This window comes from Sciurus carolinensis, chromosome 3 (assembly GCF_902686445.1).
Source record: "Sciurus carolinensis chromosome 3, mSciCar1.2, whole genome shotgun sequence".
Classification (NCBI taxonomy): domain Eukaryota; kingdom Metazoa; phylum Chordata; class Mammalia; order Rodentia; family Sciuridae; genus Sciurus; species Sciurus carolinensis.
In genome coordinates, this window is record NC_062215.1 from 102,784,885 (window position 1) to 102,808,420 (window position 23,536).

At 34.5% G+C, this 23,536-nt stretch overlaps 2 protein-coding genes and 1 non-coding gene across 7 annotated transcripts in view; 1 reads left to right on the forward strand and 2 right to left on the reverse strand.

Annotated features, from left to right (window-relative positions):
* Nucleotides 1-4,129, forward strand: part of Rif1 (replication timing regulatory factor 1) — a 63,105-nt gene extending 58,976 nt beyond the window's left edge. For all 5 annotated transcript variants that reach the window (XM_047544711.1, XM_047544712.1, XM_047544714.1 and 2 more), the window contains 2 exons: nucleotides 1,391-1,499; nucleotides 1,958-4,129. In XM_047544711.1, the coding sequence (XP_047400667.1) occupies nucleotides 1,391-1,499; nucleotides 1,958-2,172 (324 nt within the window). In that variant the 3' untranslated portion in view covers nucleotides 2,173-4,129. The remainder of the gene's footprint in view (nucleotides 1-1,390; nucleotides 1,500-1,957) is intronic.
* Nucleotides 4,130-11,270: 7,141 nt separating this feature from the next.
* LOC124981521 (small nucleolar RNA SNORD22) lies at nucleotides 11,271-11,398 on the reverse strand. The gene has a single exon (XR_007108033.1). It is a non-coding gene; the product is annotated as a small nucleolar RNA SNORD22 (small nucleolar RNA).
* A 116-nt stretch (nucleotides 11,399-11,514) lies between these two features.
* Nucleotides 11,515-23,536, reverse strand: part of Neb (nebulin) — a 207,364-nt gene continuing 195,342 nt past the window's right edge. Inside the window, 12 exon segments of the mRNA XM_047543863.1 lie at nucleotides 11,515-12,291; nucleotides 15,817-15,923; nucleotides 16,197-16,349; nucleotides 17,409-17,501; nucleotides 17,776-17,959; nucleotides 18,064-18,171; nucleotides 19,041-19,133; nucleotides 19,459-19,551; nucleotides 19,841-19,933; nucleotides 21,688-21,780; nucleotides 22,320-22,412; nucleotides 23,389-23,481. Coding sequence (XP_047399819.1) covers nucleotides 12,118-12,291; nucleotides 15,817-15,923; nucleotides 16,197-16,349; nucleotides 17,409-17,501; nucleotides 17,776-17,959; nucleotides 18,064-18,171; nucleotides 19,041-19,133; nucleotides 19,459-19,551; nucleotides 19,841-19,933; nucleotides 21,688-21,780; nucleotides 22,320-22,412; nucleotides 23,389-23,481 — 1,377 coding nt within the window. The 3' untranslated portion in view covers nucleotides 11,515-12,117.

A 23,536-nucleotide genomic window follows, 5' to 3' on the forward strand; every position in this document is an offset into this window, starting at 1 on the left:
TGCACCACTGTGCCCAGCTATATACTGTTTTTATATAATGTACCTCAGATTTCTTTTAAAATTATCTTTTCCGTTCTCTCATATCCCTTTCTTTACCCTATCATTTTCACCAAATTGTGATGAATTTCATGACTGTTTTCCTAAAGCCTAGATACTGAAGTCTAAACATTTATTGAAAGCTTTGCAAATTTGTAGGTCACAGAACTTTTGACTTTGATGTTTACCACATCGGTTATTTATTTGTACTTGTTTTTCCTACCAACATTTTATACACACATACACAAACATATATACATATGTGTATATGTGGACTATTTTCATATTTCTGATGGTCGTGGACTGGGTTGTGGACTGTTTTCAGATTTCTGATGAAAACTAAGATTTTTTCCCTCAAAGATTTTATACAGAAAATTTTGTGCATAATTTCAGGGATCACACTCAGGGGTCAGAGACTTGTTTGAAACTTGGACTTTCTGTCTGTTGATATTATTAGACATTGCAAATAAAGGGAAAAAATAGAGAATTTTAAAGGGGAAATATTAGAATTTCTCAAACAGGTTTGCCAGCTACTGAACACTTCTATAAAGTCCTTGATTTTTTTTTTTAAATTGTGACATTCAAAAATCTCTTTTGACCTTTTACTTAAAAAACAAAATCAGAAACTATACTAGTAATTTTCAGTCTCAGTGAGTTTCTGAAATTCACTTACCATGGCATACTATTATGTAATCACCCCCCCCCCCCTTTTTAACATGTTTATAGTTACACAACCATCCACATGAACTAATTTTGGAACATTTTTGTTGGTGGTTTTAAACCCTCTAGAAGTAGTTCTGAACTTATTAGCTGTCACTTCCATCCCTTATCTGTAGATAACCACTTATTTACTTCTCTACAGATTTCCTATTCTGGATATTTTTATAAGTGAGGATACAACCTGTGTTTTTTTTTTGTTTTCTAACTTATTTCACTTACTATATGGTTTTCCAGGTTTATCCATGTTATAGAATAGGCCAAAATTTTCTTCCTTTTTAAGGCACGATAGTGTTCCATGGTATAGGTATACCATGCTTGTTTAACCCTTCCATCAGTTGATGAACATTTGGGCTTCTTTTCACTTTTTATTATTATAAACAGTGTTGCTGTATACAATCATAAAATTTTTGTATGGGCTTATGTTTTCATTTCTCTTAGGTATGTACCTAGAATTGGAATTGCTGAGTCAGGTGAATCTTAACTTTTTGAAAATAGTATTTTTTCAATGAAAGTTAATTATGATTGTGGAACAAAATTTTCCACATAATGTATTCTCTTCTAATGTTTGTACCATTACTGCTATTAAAAGTAACTTTTGATTTGTTTTTGTTTTTTACTACTCTATATAATCAAGGTAAAATCTCGTGGACTGGAAGAGATTCCAGTTTTTGATATTTCTGAAAAATCAGTAAATGGAATAGAAAATAAATCTCTCTCAACTGATGAAGAAAGACTTGCCTCAGGTATATTTTAGCAAAGTGAGACAATTTTATTTAGAAGATGAGCTTATTTCTTGAATAAATATTTTGTTATGCTTTTAGTTTTAATTTAATTTAACTATACCTTATTAGTTTAACAAGTTTTTTTGTATTTTTGTCCTTGATCCAAGTACATGAAAAACTTTGATTTCAGGTGTTTTTTCTAATGATGAAAGTCTAGTCCATAATATCTCCAATAAGGTTATAAAATATACATTCTGTTCCAATTAATAAAAATTGTCATTTCTTTAGTAGCACAGAGTAATATGCTATGATAGATTTTTCTGTCTTCTTCCCTCTAGAAGAGGGACTCCCATCCTACTTTCTCAAATTGAATGTTATGTACTTACTCTTTATCTTTGATAGGAGATAGGTACATACATTTATATATCTAATATTTTAACTGGTATATATGTAATGTGCTCTTTTTCTCTTTCTTTTAGATTTGCTTGATCCTGTTCCCTTAGAAACTCCATTATCTAAAAATCTTGTTGCACAAATTAGTGCTCTTGCTCTTCAACTGGATGCAGAAGATCTCCACAGTTATTCAGGAAGCCAGCTATTTGAAATGCATGAGAAACTTGGTACTATGGCAAACTCGATAATAAAAAATCTACAGTCACGTTGGAGATCAACAACCCATGAAAATTCCATTTAGTATTTTAAGAGAAATTGAATTTTTTTAAACATCACTAGTTTTCTTGATTGATAAAATAAGTTCTGAAATACACCATACAATTTAAAAGGGGAGACTGCAAGGTCGATAACATTTCAAACCATGAAAGGCAGTGACATTAATAAGTTCAGTTCTGTAAGTTCAGATTCCATTCATTTGCATTAGCAAGTATTTGTGCAGCAGCATTTGCCTATGAAAATTTACTAGACATAGTATTCATTTCTAAATGCATGACTGTACATTATGTGTAGATGACATTTTAATTTATAAATTTCAGCCTTCATTAACTGCATGAATATTTCTGCAGGTTCTTGTGAATACTTTGGTTTTCTTTAATAGAAATATTTTGTATATATTTAATATGGAAATATCTGTATGGACAGAAGTGCTTCATGTGCTTGCTGCAGATATTTGTAGGCTTATGTACCTGCATATAAAACAACAAATAGTTTTATATTTAATTAATAGTTTTAGCTAAAACATGAGTGTAGCCAGGCCCAGTGCCACATGCCTGTAATCCCAGTGACTTGGGAGACTGAGGCAGAAGGGTTTCAAGTTTGAGGTCAGCCTGGGCAATTTAGTGAGACTCTGTCTCAAAATAATAAAGAAGGACTGGGGATGTAGCTCAGTGGTAGGGGTCTTGCCTAGCATGCACAAGGTATTGGGTTCAATCCCCAGTACCACTTTTTTTAAAAAAAAATCTATTTTCTAAAGTATCCTAAATGAGAAAATGTTGCGCAATAACTTTGAAATTCATGCCCTTAGCTTTTTTTTTTTTTTTTTTTTTTTCTTTTGGTTTGGAAGACGATACCAACCACTAGAAAGCGTGCCTCATTACATTTCTTCTTAATGGAGAGTTAGACTGAATATTTTCCTTGCAAGTTGGACTATAACGAGTCTAGAGATTATCTGTTCTATTCATCTATACCTAAAATTAAACTTGGAAGAAATTTGAAACTGTTTTTATACGTGTATCTTTTGCCTATTTTTTTTTTTATAAACGGGGGGTGTATAATTATTTGTAAATTTTTACCAACTTATGTTAGCACCCATCTTCCCATGTTTGTTTTGTCTTTTTAATTGAGCATGTATCTCACTTATTCTCTCACTGCATTAGTGAATGATCTTGGTTTCACACTTGATTCACAACCCAATCTCTACTTGAAAAGGCATGTTTCTGCAGCAAGTCATAGAAAGTTTAATCCTTGTGTCTAATTTACTTAGGTCTCCTTTTTCCAACAGGGAACTCATCCAGCTCCTGTGAAAGTTGGGTTTTGTTTTTTGTTTTCTTTTCATAATCATAAATCTATTATAGATATTTTTGGGTGTAAATGTGATATATACCAACAATCATTTTAAAAGGAAATTCTGTGATTGTTGAACTAAAGATTGTAAGCTTGGAGAAAAACTAAAGAAAAAACTAATTTTTAAAAACAAAATTATAATTGTGGATTAACATTGTCGATTATATTTAACAGTAAAAAGACATGAGTTTTTAGTGAACAGTTACGGATAAGAAGGGTGTGTGATGTTTGGGGTAAGTTAATAGTAGTTAAATATAGGTACAAGAGTCAAAATTAGCTTATTTTATGACTGCATATCTTAACATTTGTTTGAACTAAATTTATTTGTGGTGGAATGAAGCTCTTAGGAAGCTGAATAATATAGCAGAAAATATGACCAAGATGATTATCATTTACTTAAGTTATTGAATTTGATAAAAGCACCAATATTAGTTAAAACAAATTATGATTAATTGATGTGTTTAAAAATAGTATTTGAGGAAAGGGCCATCTTATTATAAATCTTCTTTGTTGGTTTGGTTATAAGCATACATTTTAGTCACCTTTCAGTATTGCCTCAAAACTTTCTGCAGATTTTCCCCTGAATGATTCCTGAAATAGGTGGGGGAAAAAAAAAAAAAACAAAAAAAACTCCAGTGTGTTGTTTTGTTATTAAAATGAAGTTTGTTTTTTTCAGATCTTTTCTAATGGTTAAATAAAACAAATGGTAAATATTAATAACACTCAAATGTGGTTTCTTAATTTTATTGCATGTAAGAATCTAGCGGCAGGCAGAAGGGGGTAGTATTTTTCATATCTGTGAAATCTGTTTGGATTCCACAGTAACTTGAATTTTCACCATTCATTTGAGTCCATTTTTACAGTTTTAATAGGTTCGAAAAACATTATTGAGGTGGGAATGTTGCTCAGTTCTAAAGTACTTTCTTACTATGCCTGAGGTCCTAGGTTCCATACCAGCCCAGCAAAAATAAAATGTTGAAGTGTGTGGAGCTTTACTGTTAATTCTAGTAGGCTAAACCTAGTTAATGTTAATCGCAGGTAATACAGTCGAAAATAGGATTCAAATTTGAACTTCAAAGGTGCCATAGTTTTGACATTGCCCATTGATTCTTTCTCCTTTACAGCTTGAAGATAGTCAGGGATTCTGTTACATATTTAAGAATCATAAAAATGAATAAGTGGGAGAACCAGAAACAAAATTTAGGGGAAAATGGTACTGATCTAAATATTTAAGTGGGGTGGTGGGTTTTTTGTTGTTGTTGTTGTTGTTTCTTTTAGGTAAAGGAATGAGAATAATTAAAAATAAGTGCTGTTTTTAATGCTTTCTTAGTATAAATGAGTTAACATTTTCCCCTAAAGCCATTACTTGCAACATTGACTTCATCTTTTTCTTCATAACTGATTTGCAGAGGTAGTTTGTTATAAAACAGTAATTAGGCTAAGACTTGTATCGTGACTTGCGGTTGGGGCTGTTGTTTGCTCACTAATAACCCATGTCCATTTGAAAATTCTTAGGCTCTGTACAAACATTAGACTAAAGTTTTGATTTTTAGCACAGTACTTCTCAAACTTGGAGGGTGTATAAAAATGTGGACTCTTAATTCTGAAGCTCTGAGCTGTGTCCTGAGATTCATATATGTGCCGATGTGGTTGGACTTTATAGTAGATGAGCCTAAGATGTTTCAAACTGTCCAGAAGGTTTTTGCTAACCCAAGCAGATATAAGATCTTGGGAATATTGCCACAGAATACAAAAGCTAGACCTTCATAACTTTTTCAAGTTTATAAATTGAGGATGCAGAGTATTTTAAAGTCTTCAAGTTAAGGTGTAATTTTTTTTTAGAAAGTTAAGGACAGAATTTTTCCTCTTTGGGGAGCATTTAAAAAATATGAATTATTTTTTTAAATAGACATACTAAAGAATTAAAGATTTAACTTTATAGAATCTTTGGGAGTATTGACATTAATGTAGATTTTCAAATACTTAGAAATACTTCACTCTCTAAGCTTTGCTATTATGATTCTTCATTATTTTATTAATAAGCCTCGAAGACAGACTATCCCTAAGACTCATTTGGTAATTAAGTTAGTAATATTATGATGAAATCATATCTGACAGACACACCAGTCATTTTCCCAAGCATCTCTGGTGAGTTAATTTACTGCAAGATTTTGTGGTTGAGAATTCCTGTTTTTCATTATAAAGTGAAGTTTGAAAGAATAAATTTGATCCTCTAAAAGTGAGTTTCTCTTAGAATTGTTTAGATACCAGATTTCTCACACATATTTAAATTCCCTTTGTGTGAGAACTTGTCTCATTCAGTACGCTTCAAAAAATGTAGGCAAAAGTTAAGTAGTGGGTTTCTTTAATTGGTTTATCAAGATTTATTGATTGCTTTTTGGAGGTTTCTGATTGCTGAGTTAATGGTAGGTCTGTTAATGTGCCTGACTTTTTATATATTACCTTTTGCGTGTGTCCATTAGAATCTGAATTCTTCAAGTTTGAAGGTGTCTAGATATTAGTCTTGGAGAATTATGAAGTTTCATTCTTTCAGTTCTTAGAACATATGTTGAATTATATAATGTGCTCTTAACCATTATCTCCTTTATACAGTAAGCTTTGTTCTCCCCAAATAGCAGTTAAGTTCAGACATGATGGGCTAAACTGTAAATGCTTATTCCCCTGGTGGAAAAAATACTATTGGAATAAAAGACAACCACTTCATTTACCTGAGACTGTAAAATTTTGGGGGGCATGCCAGGGATTGAACCCAGAGGCACTAAACCACTGAACCAAATCCCTGGCCTTTTTTTTTTTCTTTTTCTCTTTTTTTTTTAATTTCCAGACCCTGTCGCTAAGTTGCTGAGGCTGACTTTGAACTTGAAATACTCCCATTTCAGCCTCCCAAGCCACTAGGATTACAGGTGTTTGCTACCATGCCTGGCCAATATATATTTTTTTTAGTTGGCAACAGAGCTTTATTTTTTTGATTTATACATGTGCTGAGAAGTGAACCCAGAGCCTTGCACATGCTAGGGAAGTGCTCTGCCACTGAGTCACAATCCCAGCCCCTTGTAAACAATTTTGAGGGCAGTATTTTCGATTGTTAAAGGAAGAAAAATGCCTGTGTAACTTATTCTGTTCCTGTAGCAGGGGTAGTATTATCTTAGCTAATTTAAATGTGGATAAAATAAGGTCTTCATATAATAAGTATATATGCTGATAAAATTGGTGCACTATAAAGTGATAAAATGAAGTAAAAGGGAAAGGCATACTGACCTGAAATTACAAGCATTACTTTAGGTCGTTAGGGTTGAGCAGTTCTGTATATTTGAAAAATAGCTGGCAGCCAGTGATCCCAGAGAACTGCTCTAAACACAGTACCATAGTTGATGTTTATAAATAACCTGAGTGATTATTTTAAGAATTCATTATTAATCTTCACCCCCAAGCTGATAATTAACAATTTCCAACAAAAGTTATCTATTTTTCTTAAAAGGATAAAAAGCTAAATAGGAAATTCACTCTGAAAATAAAAGTCATGGGGTTTGGGGGTGTTGCTCAGTGGTGGAGCACTTACCTAGCACACACGAGGCCTTGGGTATGATCCCCAGTGCCACACATACAAATTCGAAGAAGAAAAGTATCATGAACTGAAAATGGAATGTAGTATAGTAACTTTTTATGCATAATTGAATAAAAGTGAGGCATCTTATTTTTATAGAATGTTTTTCTGGAAGAATAGAATTAAGAGAATTGGTTTCAAATACAGAAACTGAAGGATGGCAGTCTTCATAATAAGTTCTTAGAGAACTGCCACCTGTGTTTTGGACTGCCATTGAGCTACAACTGTTTTTTACATTTTTTAATTGATTGGAATTGGTTAAAGGATATTATGAAGGTATTATAATTTTAGTGTTATAAAGTTTTATTGGAACACATTCATGCCTAATTATATACTTTTTCTATAAACTGGTAAGAGTTGAGCGGTCTGTCAGATCTACGTCTCCTAAAATATCTGGCCCTCTAAGTTTGTCAGTCTCTTGTTATAGAGGATAATTTTTGTTCCTATGTAGTACATGATCAGTTTGGTTATTTGTATCCTCACTGGCAGATTGGGATCTGGACTGTGATCACACACTACATTCCATGTACAAAATCGATTCCTCTGATATCATTTGTCTTTTAGCATTGCTCAAAAACACACATTAGCCAGTTGCACTGGCACACACCCACAATCCCATCAGTTTTGGAACTTAGGCAGGAGGATAGCAAGTTCAAAGCCAGCCCTAAGGAGCTAAGCAACCCAAGGAGATCTTGTCTCTAAATAAAATATAGCATAGAGCTGGGGATGTGACTCAAACATCAAGTGCCCCTGAGGTCAATCCCCAATACCCCTCCAAATAATAATATATATACATACATATATATATATATATCATCCCCAACCCACATTTTTCTACTTAAACTCTTTATAGTGAGTTGTTTGCTGTAGTATTCAGGGACTTTGGTGGTCTGAGGGAAAAAAGCAGCTAGCACTAACACTAAACCACACCTGTGAAATAATGACACAGGAGTTTGCTTTCTGTGTTGGTGTTTTCAGTTGATATCAGCCTATTTTCATACTACCTCCTGGGGTTATCCCTGTTATGCACTTAGACTAATAGTGAATTCAGTCCTTTGTTAACCCTGTTTTTGTCACTGTCACTTGGTAAGTTCTGGGCACTTAATTTTGCATTCATAAAGTGTTCAAATTTAATGGACGTTCTTGTTAATTCCCTCATTAATTGCACTAGTAGATAAGAAGGGTGAAGCCAGAGTTGATTATGTAATGCTTCATAAAATGTTCACAGCAGGTAGACTTAAAAGTGTTTCTGGTTGGTTATGACTGTATTGAGAGGAGAATCTGTTTGGTCCACAATAAAACCTTTCAGGAATCATTTGAGAGTTGATTGTTATTTGCCAATTGAAACTGGTTGTGGAAACATTTTGAGAGATGCACTTTTACATAAAATAAAACTATGGAAACAATTCTGGTGTTCCCTTTTGTTTGCCGGATATTTGTGTGCATATGTGAGAGACTGATGAATAAAATGATTGAGACACGAATCATTTATTTTGCCCCTTTTATGGCTTGCTTTTTAGAGGATTTTTAAAGAGGTTTTCTGATTTATGCATAATTTTATGGATTCCACAGACATTTAAATCAATAGTCTTTAAGAAAAATGTGATAAATTGATGTTGAAAGAACCTGCTTTTAGTTTACTAAGGCTATTGCAAAGTATACCACAAAATGACTAGATGTTTGAATTCTGAGAGAAAGTACCCTGTGATACTTATAAGAATTATAAGAAAAATTGTTCATGCCACTCTCCTGGATTTCTAGTGATTTTTCTGGCAGTTTGGGGCATTTCTGGTATTTAGAAGTATTGCCTTGGTCTCTGCCATCATCTTCACGTGGCTTTCTTATATGCATGTATATTCAAATTTATTCCTTGTTTTTCAGTAATGTTTATAAAATAGATCAATTTTAATAAGATCCTCTACATACACATTTACTGAAAATTAAAATAGCACATAGAAATTTCTTTTTATTGCAACTTGAATTTTTAAAAATAAAAAATCTAATTACACTCTAACCAGAACTACCCAGTATTCTCTTTACATCTCTTCTAGTTCCTGTGTTTTATTTCAAATTTCAGGCTTCTAGAACTCACAAGAAGATTTGACACCTATTGGTCCTTCCAGTCAAATAGAAAAATAGAACTTAAGTATTTTGAAATCATTTATATACATTGTACGTGCAGATTCATTATAAATCATTGGCATCAAGGTGCGAAGTAGAAAAAGTTACCTCTGACTTCCTGTAAGATCTCTCACTTTTATATTGTAGTTGGGGTGGACCTTCTGGTAGAGGGGAAGGGAATTTTGTACCAGGATTGAGAGTTAAGTTATGAAGTTCCTTTTAGTGTATTTGAACTGACTGGATGAGAACCAACTGAATCTTTGAGGGAATTTTCTTCATCTTTCAGACATCTGAAAGGTCCTAGGCCAAGCTTGGGTTAACACTTTTACCATGGTGAAATTTGCCCTTTTTATAAGGGTAAATTGGTTTAGGGCCTATCATAATGATCTCAACAAGAATTTTGCAGAGAAATGACAACTCAACGTTTGGGTATAACCCATAGAAATACTATCCCACCCTTTATTATAACTTCTTGGAGACCAAGTGAATATCTATCTGGTTACTAACTTCTTTGCTCTCTCATAGTTAGTCCTGGGAGTCTAGTTGTGGAGGTAAATACAAATGACCTCTCCAGTATCATTGGTCTGACAAAAGGGAACAAGATGGTTGGGAAAATTAAATAATGGCAGGAGGGAATTGGTGTGGTAAAAGAATGTAATCACGAGTTGGCAATTTTTAAGGCTAGGTTATGAGTATAGAAGGATTTTCTTATTGTGTACATGTCAATTTTCCAAGTGTTAAGAATTAAGTCTAAAATTAATATGAATGCACTTACCTTTGTAGTAGCAACTGCACAGTTTAATATCTGCTTACTTGCTTTACAGGTAGATAATAAAGCAAGTAGGAAAATGAAAATAGCCACCCATTGTACTGATGATACAGCGTATTCACAAAGTTTGGGACTATGCATGATGGAATCATTGCCTACCTTGTTAGGTTTTACTCAGTTTAGGTGAAGACTGAAGACTTGGGAGTGAGAATGATTACCTCTCCCATCATGAAGATGCTACAGTTTGAATTTGGTATGTTCCCAAAGGCCATGTGTTTAAGGTTGCATCGCAGTGGTGCTCTTGAGAGGTGGCAGAACATTTTAGGAGTGGTGCCTGGCTACAAGGACAGATCTTTTGCTTTTTAGGAAGGACAGTCATTTGAGGGGTGTGCCCTCAACTGGGATTGTGGTACTCTGGTCTCTTCCTCTCTCTTATTCCCAGCTATGACATGAATAAACTTCTTCCACCTCTACTCACTCCTGTCACAACGTACTAGATGTACGGTCTTGCCATGGGTTGAAAGGTAATGGGACCAACTAGCCATGGACTGAGACCTCCACCTGTGAGCCAAATAAGCCTTTGTTTGTTTGTTTTTTTTTAGGTTGATTATCTCAGGAATTTTGTTATAGTCGTGGAAAGCTAATGGGTATGTCTTGTTGGGGCTATAAATTCTGTGAGAACACTTATTTTCTCTTGTTTATCACTTGAGCGCCAGCATCTAGCACAGTGCCTGACATACACATATACGCCCCACAAGTGCTAGAGCGCTCACCTGTGAGCCTGAGAGCAAGACATACATTAAGAAACTTAGGGGTTATGGATATAGGTTAGTGGTACAGCACTAACCCTAGCAAGGTCCTAGGCTTAATTCCCAATACCTCCTCCCCCAAAAAATGTAACAATAGACCTAAAGTTACAAGGAGTTGAGTTTTTTAGGAAGAATAGTCTTAACAAGCATTAGGTCATTATTGGTTCATCTTTCCACCCTTTGTCCCATACTGTTGGCCCAGTGGATACAAATGGGATCTCCTATGGCTCACACAGATTTTTCTTTAAGAAAAAGCTTTATTAGGAAAATGAAAATGATTACTTGCTAACTTGAGTAGCTAGACTGCACAAAAACAGACCTGAAAATTCCCTGATGTCCTCCAAGACTTGGACATTTAAGGGCACCTTGTTCTTTCTCAAACCTAGAAAAACTTAGCAACCTATGTTTCAAACAAGGGATAATTCCCTTTCCCGTGTACAGAAATTCTGATGATTCCTCAGACAGTTCCTTCTGGAACAAACTTTGCTTTTCTTCCACAGCCAACTGCAGTGTATTTACCGTAATTTACAGACTCTGGGACTAGGACAGGAAGTAAGACATGAATGTTGCTTCATTGGGAATCCCATAGCTATTTCTAAAATGTTTCAGGGAAGTTTGCTGAACACATTATGGACAGTATTGAGAATGTCTACAGTACATTGAAAGCATTAAAAATAAAGTTCATTCCATCAGCAGTTTGTTGCAGAAAACAATTTTATTAGTTACTAGTTTATCACCAATCTATACTGACTACCAGGTTTATAATTTTAGAACTGGATTAGAAACAGAAGCATTAGCATTTAAAAGCAAGCAAGGGAAAGATGAATATCTGCCATTTTCCCCACAGTGTATTTGTCATGTTCAGAATGCCTTCTTTTAGAAAAAATGTTCACCATTTTTTGTAAATGGGAAAAACTGGGTCGATACAGTAATAATGTAACACAGCAGGAGCTTTTAAAATGTCTTCTGAAATTCAACTGATTTTAAAACCCAAAGGAAATTTCATAAATGGCATTGTTTAATATAAAGAATGTACAGGTTTAATGTCTGAAGTTTCATGTGCAAGTTCAGAAAGTAATGAAAATGTAAGTCTAGTTTAAAAACTGAACAGATTAACATTTGATTTAATGGAGAATTATTGGAGTTCATACAGAAAGGAATTATGAGATGTTACTGCCATAAATGATATGGCACACACAAAAAAACCATTAACTTGAGAAGAAATCATGTTGAGTCTAAACTGAAATACTGACTGCAGGATGTGTAGGTCCTACAAACAGATCTGAATTTTTGAAGTGCCTAAATAGCTTCAACATAGTTGGCTGGGAGCATGCCGGTCCTTCCAGTTCTTTGCACAGTGCCATACATCCACCCTTCATCAATAGCTTGAACATTTACAATAGCATCTCCATCTTTGAAGGACACCTCATCTGCATCTGCTGCCATATAGTCATACATGGCACGGAAGATTTTCTATTCATAGGGATGGAAAGAAATAGAAAGTTATATGGGATTTGTAATAACCAACACCTACTGGTAAGATCTGATTTATTTCACAAATTTAAGTTGCTAAAAAAAAAAAAAAAAAAAAAAAAAAAAAAAAGTGCAACTATCACCCAGAAAGTAAAAACTGAAGAAATAAGATAACGAGTTGTAAATCATATATATGATAGGGGATTAACATCTAGAATACATAAAGAACTCACAACTCAAGCCCATGATGTATACAGACATTTCTTCAAAGATATACAGATAGCCAATAACCACATGAAAAGATGTTCAATGTCATCAGGGAAATGCATATCAAAACAGAAGACACCCACACAAGAATGGTGATAATCACCAAAAAGACAACAGGTTTTAAAGAAATGGGAGAGAAATTTGAACCCTCATTAACTCCTGGTGGGAATGTAAAATGGTGTGGCCATTTTGGGAAATCACATGACCCAGCAAATTCACTCTTAAGTATACATATAACCAAGAAGAATGAAAACATGTTTGTGTGGTAACTCGCAGAATCATGTTCATAGCAGTATTATTCTTAATAGCCCCAAAGTGGCAACAACCCAAATGCCTACCAACTGATAAATGAATAAACAAAATGAGGTATATCCATATAGTCGAATGAAGTACTGATACATGATGCATATGATGAACCTCAAAACATTATGAAGCAGCCATGTACTAAATCTACGTATATATGCCGTGATTTTATTTATATGAAATGTCCCACATAGGCAAAGCTGGAGAGACAAAGTAGATTAGTAGTAGACAACTGGGATTGGAAGGGAGAGGCTGGGAATGGGGAGTGAATGCTGATGGGTTTAAGCTTGTTTTTCTTTTTAATGTTGATGAAATGTTCTAAGATTATGGTAGTAATAGAACTTGGTAAATGAAATATGAATGACAGTGAATTGTATCCTTCAAATAATGAACTTCATACTGTGTTCATTATACAGTCATAAAACTGTATACCCATAGAGAAAAGAGAATATGCTAATTTTATGTGTATATCTTTTTTAAAAATATTTTCAGTCCTGGAGATTGAACCCAGGGCTTTTGCACATGCTACGCAAGAACTGAGCTATATTCTCAGTCACCACCACCCACTCTTAAGTTTGAGGCAGGGTCTCACTAAATTGCTGACCTGAAATTTGCAATTTTCTGCCTTATCATCCTGAGTGACTGGGATTACAGGTGTATGCCACCACACCCAGCCTTTGTCTGTCCTTTGAGGAGTTTGTTTCAGAAAAAAATTTGAAATGCTATAGCAATATTGCATATGTGAAAGTTATCAGAATCAAAGTAGAATCATTTTTGTCATGCCCTAACCAAAAAAAGAGAAGATTATGAAGGAATCTTATGCATGATTGTCTGATAGTAATTATCACAAAAGAATGCCCCAGAACCACAGCCTGGAACATAGGCCACTGCAATTTTACACAACAAATACTCCAAGGACATCTGCTCATCAGCTACCTCTTCAATCTCAGACTGTTCCTACTCTTGTTAATCCTTGTTTCAAAGGATTATTGTTTCAAGATATTTTCTGTAATCCTCATTTTGCCTTTAAAAACTTCCCCTTGCTTGCCTCACCCTCTCCAAATATACCCATCGTTTACTATAGCATATATATTATTGCAGTGCTCTTCTGTTCCCAAATGTTTTTATGCTTTGGAGAATCTGATTGTTTCTTAGGTTGACACAAGTCATCTCTCATTTTGAGAATTTGGTAGCATATCAGTAGTAAAATTTTCTAAAAGGTATCCACACAATATAAACAACAAAAAGAAAAATAATTTTTTGGAAATATAAATAAAATATCCAGTTTCTTTCTAGGAGAAGCCAAAAAAATTGTTTTCTTGCATTCTAAATATATATACATACATTTATACTCACAGATTTTCCATTTTCCCCAACATAAGTAGAAAAACACTATAATACTTTGACTTGTCCTTCTCATTTAATATAGCTTGGAAATCTTTTCATATATAACTCTCATTCTTTTTGATTGATGCAGAGAATTTCACATTTTAGTAATACCACATATTATTTAGCCATTTCCATTTTTTTTAACACTGTAATAAGCATCCTGGTTATCTTTGGGTAAATAATTTCTGAAGAAAGTTGTATGTTTGTGCTGGGAATTGAACCAAGGGCCTCATGTGCTGGGAAGAAACAGCTTTTAAAGGTAAAAGTGTTAGGCTAGGTTAGATGATGATGTTTATTTTTAAGAGCTTTTGCTCTAATGTTCAAGTATGATACTTGATTTTATTTGCCTGTTCTGATTATTAGTCATGATGAACACTTTTTTTGGTGGCCATTTTCATGGATTGCAAATTGTCTATTCTTGCCTTTTCAGGTCCATCTTTTGAGAGATAGGGGAATAATTTGTCATTGAATTTTATACTTTTTAAACAATATTTTTGTAATCTATACTCAAGTATTTTCTCTCAGTTCAACATATTTCTTTTTGTTATAGAAACATTTAAAATTTTATGGCAAAATCTCTTGGTTTTTTTCTTTATTCTTCCAGTTTCGTTTTTTTTTTTTTTTTTTTTTTTTTTTGCGGTACTGGGGATCGAACTCAGGGCCTTGTGCTTACGAGGTAAGCACTCTACCAGCTGAGCTATCTCCCCAGCCCCAGTTTCATAACTTGCTTAGGAAGGTTTCCCCACCCATAATTAAATTATGCATCCCCTTCCTACTGATTTGTAATTCTTATAAAGTCTGTTTCTAGACTTCGTCTATTTTTATATTTATTACCATGCCAAATCTATATTTGCTTATTATATTTTTACTCTTTCAAATAAATTTTAGGATTAGAGCATGAGTTTTTTAAAAATCCTATTGGGAATTTGATTGGGACTGTCTGGAATTTATTAATTTATTTCATGAGAAATGACACGCTTACAGTATTCCCTTCTAGAAATATAATGGGTCTCAACATATATTTAGATCTTCTTTTATGACCTTCAGTGAAGATAGTTATCTTCATACTTAGTCCTTAAGCAGTGTGTTTTTGTGACATTATAAATGAGGTGGTCCAGGATTTAAAAATAAGAGTTGTAAAGCAGCCAGGTGAACTGTGAACATGATTTACCTTACAATTTCACCATATGTTAACAGGGGAGATATAAACTTTGACATGAATACATGTATGCACATGTGCATGAACATATGTATATATATTCTTGAAGAATGATTCTGGGCAGTAAGTAAAATGTCTAGTTTAAGATAGTGCATAAAACCAATGAGCCAAAACTGATACTTTGCATAATTTCTTTAAAAATCATTGAATGAAGCTTTTCATTAATTTGGGTTTGCATAGTATTGAAGGTTTTCTGATTTTGAACATTTACATGAGATGTGAAGTAAAAGAACATCATGTAAAATAGAAGGTTTCATTTAAAAAGAATAGGATACCTATGTTTTTTGTGGGTTTTTTTGCACATATCAAAAAATAAGAGTGATTTGAGTAAGTTTTCATTTACTTACTCCAGCAGTAGATGGATGAGATGGGATAGAAGATAATGTGGTTTGTTGGGTAGCAACTGAAGATGATCGTTGTTGTGGGAGCTCCGTGGTTTTTACATGTTTGTAAGCTGCAAAGAAGGAAAATAATAGTTTATAAAAAGAAAATGTCACTATACATTTAATCTATGCTTAGCAGCTAAAGTGTTGCCTTTTCCCCCATAATGATTTCTAAGAAAGGAGGATCTAATAAAACCGACAAGAATGAAACATCTAAGTTTATACAGTGCTCCACAATTCGGGTTTTCTCATTAGAACAAGTTTTTGTTTGTTTTTCATTCAAGGCATCTCCAATAGTAACAATCAGTAGCTTTCCAGCAAAGTCAGCACCATCCCACTTCTACCTGTTGAGGCCGCAGAGAAGAAGGCTCCTCCATCACTGTAGGTGGAAAGGTGGTGGTCGGCAGCTTCTGAGTGCTCAGACTTCTCTTCACCCCCACTGATACTCATTGCACTGGCAGATCTTGACTGCTCCCGGCTCCGGCGCTGAGCTTGGACTGGAAAGAAGTAATTGGGAGACATATAGCAGAGGTGAAATTTCTGCGTTAGTAATGCCTAATAGTAATTGAGTCTCAGTTGTGGTTATTTTTTGCCAAGCATAGTTTTAAGTGGTTTTCCATGGATTAAACCCTCACAACTCTTCTGATGTGTAGTTACCATTACTTTATAAGTGAGAGCTTAAGTAAATGGCCACAGGTCATGTAACTGTGAAGTGGTACAGCCAGAATTTCCTGTCTCCCTTCCCGCACACTCCCCCTATACTGGAGCTTGAACCCAGGGTCACTTTACCACTTAACTATATATCCAGCCCTTTTTATTTTTATTTATTTTTTTTTTTGAGACAGGTCTCATTAAGTTGCCCAGGTTGGCCTTCAATTTAAGATACTCCTGCCTCAACTTCCCTTTGGATTAGAGGTAGCATCATAACCTGGGGACAGCTAGAATTCAAATCCAAGAAATTATCTTTAACTACTACTCCTTCCCACCACTTTGCCCATTTTCCTGTTCACCAAAACAAATAACTAGTAATCACATTTAAATTCATCTTCTCCAGAAAGTCCTCTCTAACTTTCAAACTGATATAGATACTCTCTCTGTTCCAGTGAAACTCTGGGCAGACCTTTAAAAATTTGTCGGGGTGTAACCAGGATTTACTTGCCTCTTCATCAGTAAACCAGAGTATAAGTCCTTTGAGGAAAAGGACTACATATCATTCTACTTTTTAACAAGAACAGAAAGCATAAAGATATGTAGATGTTTCACTGAATGAATACTTCCTTGACATAAAAAAGCTCAGAAAGCTCCTAAGATCAGATCTATTCTCTTTCCTTTGCCTTTCTTTGGGAAAAAATAGAAATAATAATGGAGAGTGAAGAAGACATGAACTCAGGCAGTGAAACAAAATCTTTTTTTTAACTTGCACTATTTTGGCCCACTAGTAATGGTCAACTCACAAAATGAAACCCAAGATGGATGGAACCTAAGAACCTAAAAGTCATTGACTCTAGACCAATATAGGAACATTTATGTTGTAAGCCTCTTGTGACACAACATACCATTAACCATGTGTAAACTTCGGGATTGAATGTTGTCTTCTGCTGGATCATAGTCAAAAACTGAACCAGGATTAGTACGCCAGACACGTAGTCCTGAAAGGAATACCAACAATCAGAACGGTTGTTTTTGAATTCTTTCAATAACCTGAAAACTGAAGCATGAATTTAAGCAACCACAGGAGGATTGAATCACTCTTATTCAGCTTACCTTCTGGTTTTCTCCTAAGAAGAGAACAAAGATAAGGTACAAGAGACCTCAGCTTTGCAAACTGTGAGATAATAGGGGCTTTCTTGCATAATTAATGAAAAAGATGGAGTTCCTTTGTATTTTGCCTTAGTGTAGCTAATATCCCTTTTGTTCTGTTACCTGTAATAGTCTCCTGATCCTGGTCATTTCGCTTTTGTTCCATTTCTACCACTTTTCTCTGAATACCTCGGTAGTTAATGTCACTGAAGTCCTGCGTGTTCTTTTTCACTCGTTCAGTGATAGGATCGGTCACCACTGGTGTGAAGCAACCCTTGTGTTTCTCAAAATCTTCATGATATTTCACCTGAAATGTTGTGAATTTGCATTATGAAAATATGGTATGACCATGTTTGTTTTTTACATGTTCCAACAGGTCGTCCAACCAACCCTAAAGAATTTCTGACTCACCGTTGAGATGTGCCGTTGGGTTTCCCTTACCCGTCTCATCTCTGGGGTATCCAATACATAGGCAGCTTTGCCTTGTATTTGTTTCCGGAAGCTATCAGAATAAAGAACCTATGGAGGAGAAATCATGCATGAGTATAACTCATGGTATTGTCTTCATTCTGAAACCTTAAACCTTTCCAACAGATGGAGTCGAAAGAAGCTGACGAGGGAAGCCTGAGTCAATAGATCAAACCCAGTGAGACACATGACCAACAGTGGACCCAGTTAGCATGAAGATGAGTAGGGCTCACATCAGAAGAGAAAGTACTTGTTTTGACTTTGAAAATGAAGTATCCATTTTCAAAGGAGATGGGGCACAGTATGATTTTTAAAAAAGTGAAAGAAAGTGGCCTCTTGGGTTTGCTAGGAATTGTAGCACCAACACCAGCATATTTGATGATACTTGGCACTAAATCTGATATGAGTGTTTGAAAGTACTATCCTTTAAAACAAGTAATCATTTATCTCAGGTAATATCCAGATTGCATAAACTAAGGTGCTAATACAAAAATCAGAGTCCTCCAGACACTAAAATTCCAAAATATCAAAGCCAACGAAGTCATCCATTTCTGAATATTATCCATTCAATAAGGTACCTTAAAAATAATGTAGAACCTAAGATTGAGTATGTTAGGGAGTCAATTTGTTATAGTTGGTTATGAAAAATTACCTCAGAGTAAAGTAAAAGAAGTGGAAAACACTGACAATTATTTTTAGTATGATCATTTAGAATTGAAAAGCATGATTGTGTTAATTTTAGTTTTCAGTTGAAGAAAGTGCACATTTTTATGGTGTTAAAACGTTATTTTCAACATGTTGCATTTCTCTTTTTAAATTTTAGTGTTTATTTTTCAGTTGAATGAGAAGACATGTTTTCATGATGTTAAAATGTTATTTTTCAAGTTGTTGCACTACTTCTTTTTAATCCTAGAAAATACCGAGCTAATGTTTTCTTGGTTGCGCTTAGCTCTCTCCATCTCTGGAGTAACAGGTGTCGGTGTTGCTTTTCTCATATTCTCTTTGTACAATACCTAGGGGAGCCAAGAAAGCATCCAGACATCAGAGAACAGAAAAACAGTTCTGAAAAATCATTTAGCTGTTGTTATGGCTCAATTATATCACACTTTATAAGAAACACCTCAGGAAGAAAAAGCCATTAAAATGTTATGGGAGAAAGCAAATGAATCAGTGTGAGCTAGTAGGATTGATTTGTTGTTTTTAAGTTGACAAGGGAGAATTAAAAAATATATATATATATATAAAGAATTTTGGAAACACTGTGAATAAATTAGTGGTATAACCATGATGGCCAGGCTTGTTAAAGTTTTAATAATTTATTTTTCCTCTCTGAAATACCGAGCTAAAGTTTTCTTGATTGCGTTTGACTCTTTCCATCTCAGGAGTAAAGGGTGTGGGGGTTGCTTTCCCCATGCTCTCTTTGTATAGTACCTGTGAGATACAAAGTTGTATCCAAAAGTCACTAGGAGGCAACATTCACTATGAAATATAATACAGTTGGGGGAAGGAAAATGTTAGGCATAATCTATTACTATCACAAGCTCTCAAGTAGAAAACTTAAGACAGTTAATGGCAACTCTAAATGTGGTATAATATTTAGAGGATATTCAAATGTAATTTTTGTTTTGTTTATTTTTAACCTTGGATGAGGTTAGAAGCAGGCCAAACTGCAGGGGTTATGTTGTAAAATTCAAAGCACTTTCATTTCTCAAGACAATACCGAGCTAATGTTTTCTTGATTGCGTTTGACTCTCTGCATCTCTGGAGTGACAGGGGTTGGGGTGGCTTTCCCCACATTTTCTTTGTACAAAACCTATGTGAGTGCAACAGATCCAAAAAGGAAAAAGAAAAGAATTACAGTTACCAAAATAAGAAATGGAACAGATAACTTTTGATGAGGCCTAGGACACTAAATCATTTAGTCAATAAGGTTAGATGACAATCATTATGTTTCCAAAGGAAGATGAGTACAGTTACAGAAAGATACAGGTAGAATCCTGCCCTGAAATATATGCATATTACAGAGAGAACTGCAGTTCCCAGGAAGGAGGCAGGATCATCATCATTTTACCACTAGTACAAGAATGTCAAGTTCCTGACAGATCTTCTAAATGGGAGTTAGACTTGGGCTTGAATCATACTGAGATTGAAGCTGCTCCAGTACAGCAGTTGGTTACTCGATCTTTTTCCAGTACTTAACTCTCAAACACATGAGTGAAATTATAGGCCCTCAGACAAGGGAGAAAGGGTTTCTCCTGGTTTTTTTTGTTTTTTTTTTGTTTTGTTTTGTTTTTTTCTCTTGTTCCTTTTTCCTATCTTTTCTCCTTGCCTCCTGCATTTGTCTAGTATTTCACACTGATCAAAAAGTAGCAGTGTTTTTGGCAGTTAATCAATATCATTGTAAATCTATAGGAAGTAGTCCAATGTATTATAAATTCTTAATCTCAATGTCTCCCCCTAGTGTCATTCTAGGGAACCCAGGAGGGTTGGAAGAATTTGGTTCCAGTAGTGGTATTCAGAAAGGAGTCTTTGGATAGTTAGGTCAGTACCACCTGAGAAATTATTAGGATTACAAATTCTCTAGCTCCATGCCAGACCTACAGAGAACAAATTGTTGGGGCAGGATCCAGAAACCTGGGTTAATAAACTCTCCGTGTGATTCTGATGCCTGCTAATGTTTCAGAAGTACTGGGAAGTAGTGGGTTTAAAGTTTGGAGAAATCTGCCAACAGTGTAAATGCTGAGCAATATTAGGTTGTTCACTACTTACTGAAAGCTAAAGTCCCCACATAAACCCCGCTCCCCAGGTAATTTATAGACACATATAAGATAGAGTATAAGCTTCCAGTAAATGGTTTACTAAAATTAGCATTAAAAACCATGATAAAGGCAAAGAACAATAATTAAGATTGGTAAAACAAAAATTATTTTTGGTGACTCTTAAGTGAATTGACAATTGCCAAAACTGTTACTGGATTATAATTTACATCATTATCCTTGAAACGGAAGATCAGTAGTTATTTTCCCCAAGGTCTCTTTGTCTAAACAGGACTAGGAATGTAGCTTAGCATTTGAGCACAAGCTTAGCATTCTCTAGGCCCTGGGTTTGGTCCCTAGCACTGCAAAGACAAAACCCCAAATCTGACAGGGCAAATTAGAACCTAAAGTCATCAACACAAAAACACAATGAAATCGTGGTTCCAGTATTCAAAAAAGAGCCCTATTATACCTATTGTACAACCCCACTCCAAATGTCACGTGTATAAAACAAAGAGACCTTGGGTATAAGAGTAAGTCTGGGAAAGACGAGCAAAAAACTGTTTTGTAGGAAAATATATGACTTCTTGATATTAGAACTTGAAATTATGGATTAAAGCAATTTTGTTATTATAGGGTTAAGACTGGGAACAGCCCTATAGAAAAGAAGGAAAAATGTAGTCAAGAAATTCACAAAATATAAGTTGTCTTTAAAAGTGGGATTAATATGTATTATTTTAAATCATTAAAGTAGTTTTTTTTTTTTTTCTAATCATTAAAGAAGATTTTTTTTTCTTTTTTTGCAGAGTACCGAGCTAATATTTTCTTGATTGTGTTTGACTCTCTCCATCTCTGGAGTGACAGGTAAAGGAGTTCCCTTGCCCATATTTTCTTTGTATAGTACCTGTGCAATGAGAAAGTATCAGAAAAACAGCTGTAAGTAACATTTCATTTGCTGTGAGGTTTTAAGTGTAAGGTCAACTTCCATGTTATAAAATGGCACAGTAGTCCAAAGAGCTGGGAGTTATATGCTATTAAGATGCTATATACTATTTTAGTGGAAGCCGTTACTGGGTTGAGGCATTTTCACCCTCCAGGGAAATAAGGACCTCAGCTGCTGGGGAAAGACTGTTGGAGTTATCCATATTAAGTTTTTCGTTGCTATGAGTATAGTGTTTCCTATACTCATCACAGGGATTTGAGATGGTTAGAACTTGGTTTTGTAAACCACACAAACTAAAACATTCGTTATTTCTTTTTTAAAAAAAAAATGTTTAAATATCAGATAAAGTAAAAATAAAAATTTATAGAAATAAATTTGTGCAAAGTAAGATACATTAGAAGCAAAGGAATGGGAGAGGGCTTTAAAAAAAAACAGAATAAATATTAAGGCTCTGTTAAGTTCTGAGGTTATTCGCATCTTTTTTCCCCTTTTTAAAATACCGAGCTAAGGTTTTCTTGATTGTGTTTGACTCTCTGCATCTCAGGAGTGATGGGGATTGGAATTCCTGTCCCCAGGTTTTCTTTGTATAGGACCTGTATGATAAGAAAGCATCCAGAACAAAACAAAACAAAAAAAAAAGACAATCACTTCCTCCCTCTTTTAGAGCAGTTGGGAGTGTGGGTGGAGAGGGAAGAAGAGAATGAGTTAGAGGGAGGAAACACCAGAAGCTTTTAGGTTCAACCTGTAGGGGACTAAAGGCATCCATAAGGCAAAGGAGTGCAGGAAAAGAGCAGCACAAACTAAGAAATACAAAAAGAAAGTTTTGTTATTTTGTTGTTTGAAGTAATTGCTGTAGCACTGAGCAATGAAGAATACCATGAAAGGGAGAAATTAGTCTTCTTCAACTTGTTATTGATGGGGGGGATAAAAACAGACAAGAGACAGAAACAGAACCAAGGAAGTTATTTTTGATTTGGAAATGTTATTAATAAACATAAGGATATAAGAATATCTGGGTTTTATAAATACTAAAATATCTGAAGATACGTACACACAAATCTTTTGTTGACTTCCATAAGAAGTCAAAGTATTTAATTTTTAGTTTGGGTGAACATTTTGGGAAGAATTATTTTTAAGGCAAATAGCAATGACAAGTTACTAAGAAAGAAATTTCAAAACATCTATACAAGTACCAGGAGAGACAGAGGTTAGAATAGGAAATGGGGCCAAATGTCAGATCTTTACAGGATAAATTTTAAGCTTCACATTCAGATCAAATTTGCCAAAGCAAGATAAATGTGGATGCTTAGACACTGAGAATGTTATATTTTTGAAAGCTGGAGTATAATACTGAACACTTTTTTAAAAAGTAAGTCAAAATGATTATATTAATGTTTAACTAAAGTAGGGAAACTAATTCATAGGAAATGGCAGCATTAAGTTGGGAATAAGACAGGTCAAAGGTTTTATTGGGATAAGTTGATTAGATTTTAAAAATCTAGCCATTAATCTTTCCAAAGCATTTTTAAAAATAGTTAAAGGGATTTTTTTTTTTTCCATTTTAAATACCGAACTAAAGTTTTCTTGATTGTGTTTGACTCTCTCCATCTCTGGAGTGATGGGAATCGGAATCCCTTTTCCAAGGTTCTCTTTATACAACACCTGTATGACACAAGAAAGCATCCAGAAAAGAACAGGCAGTCAAAACAGCCCCTTT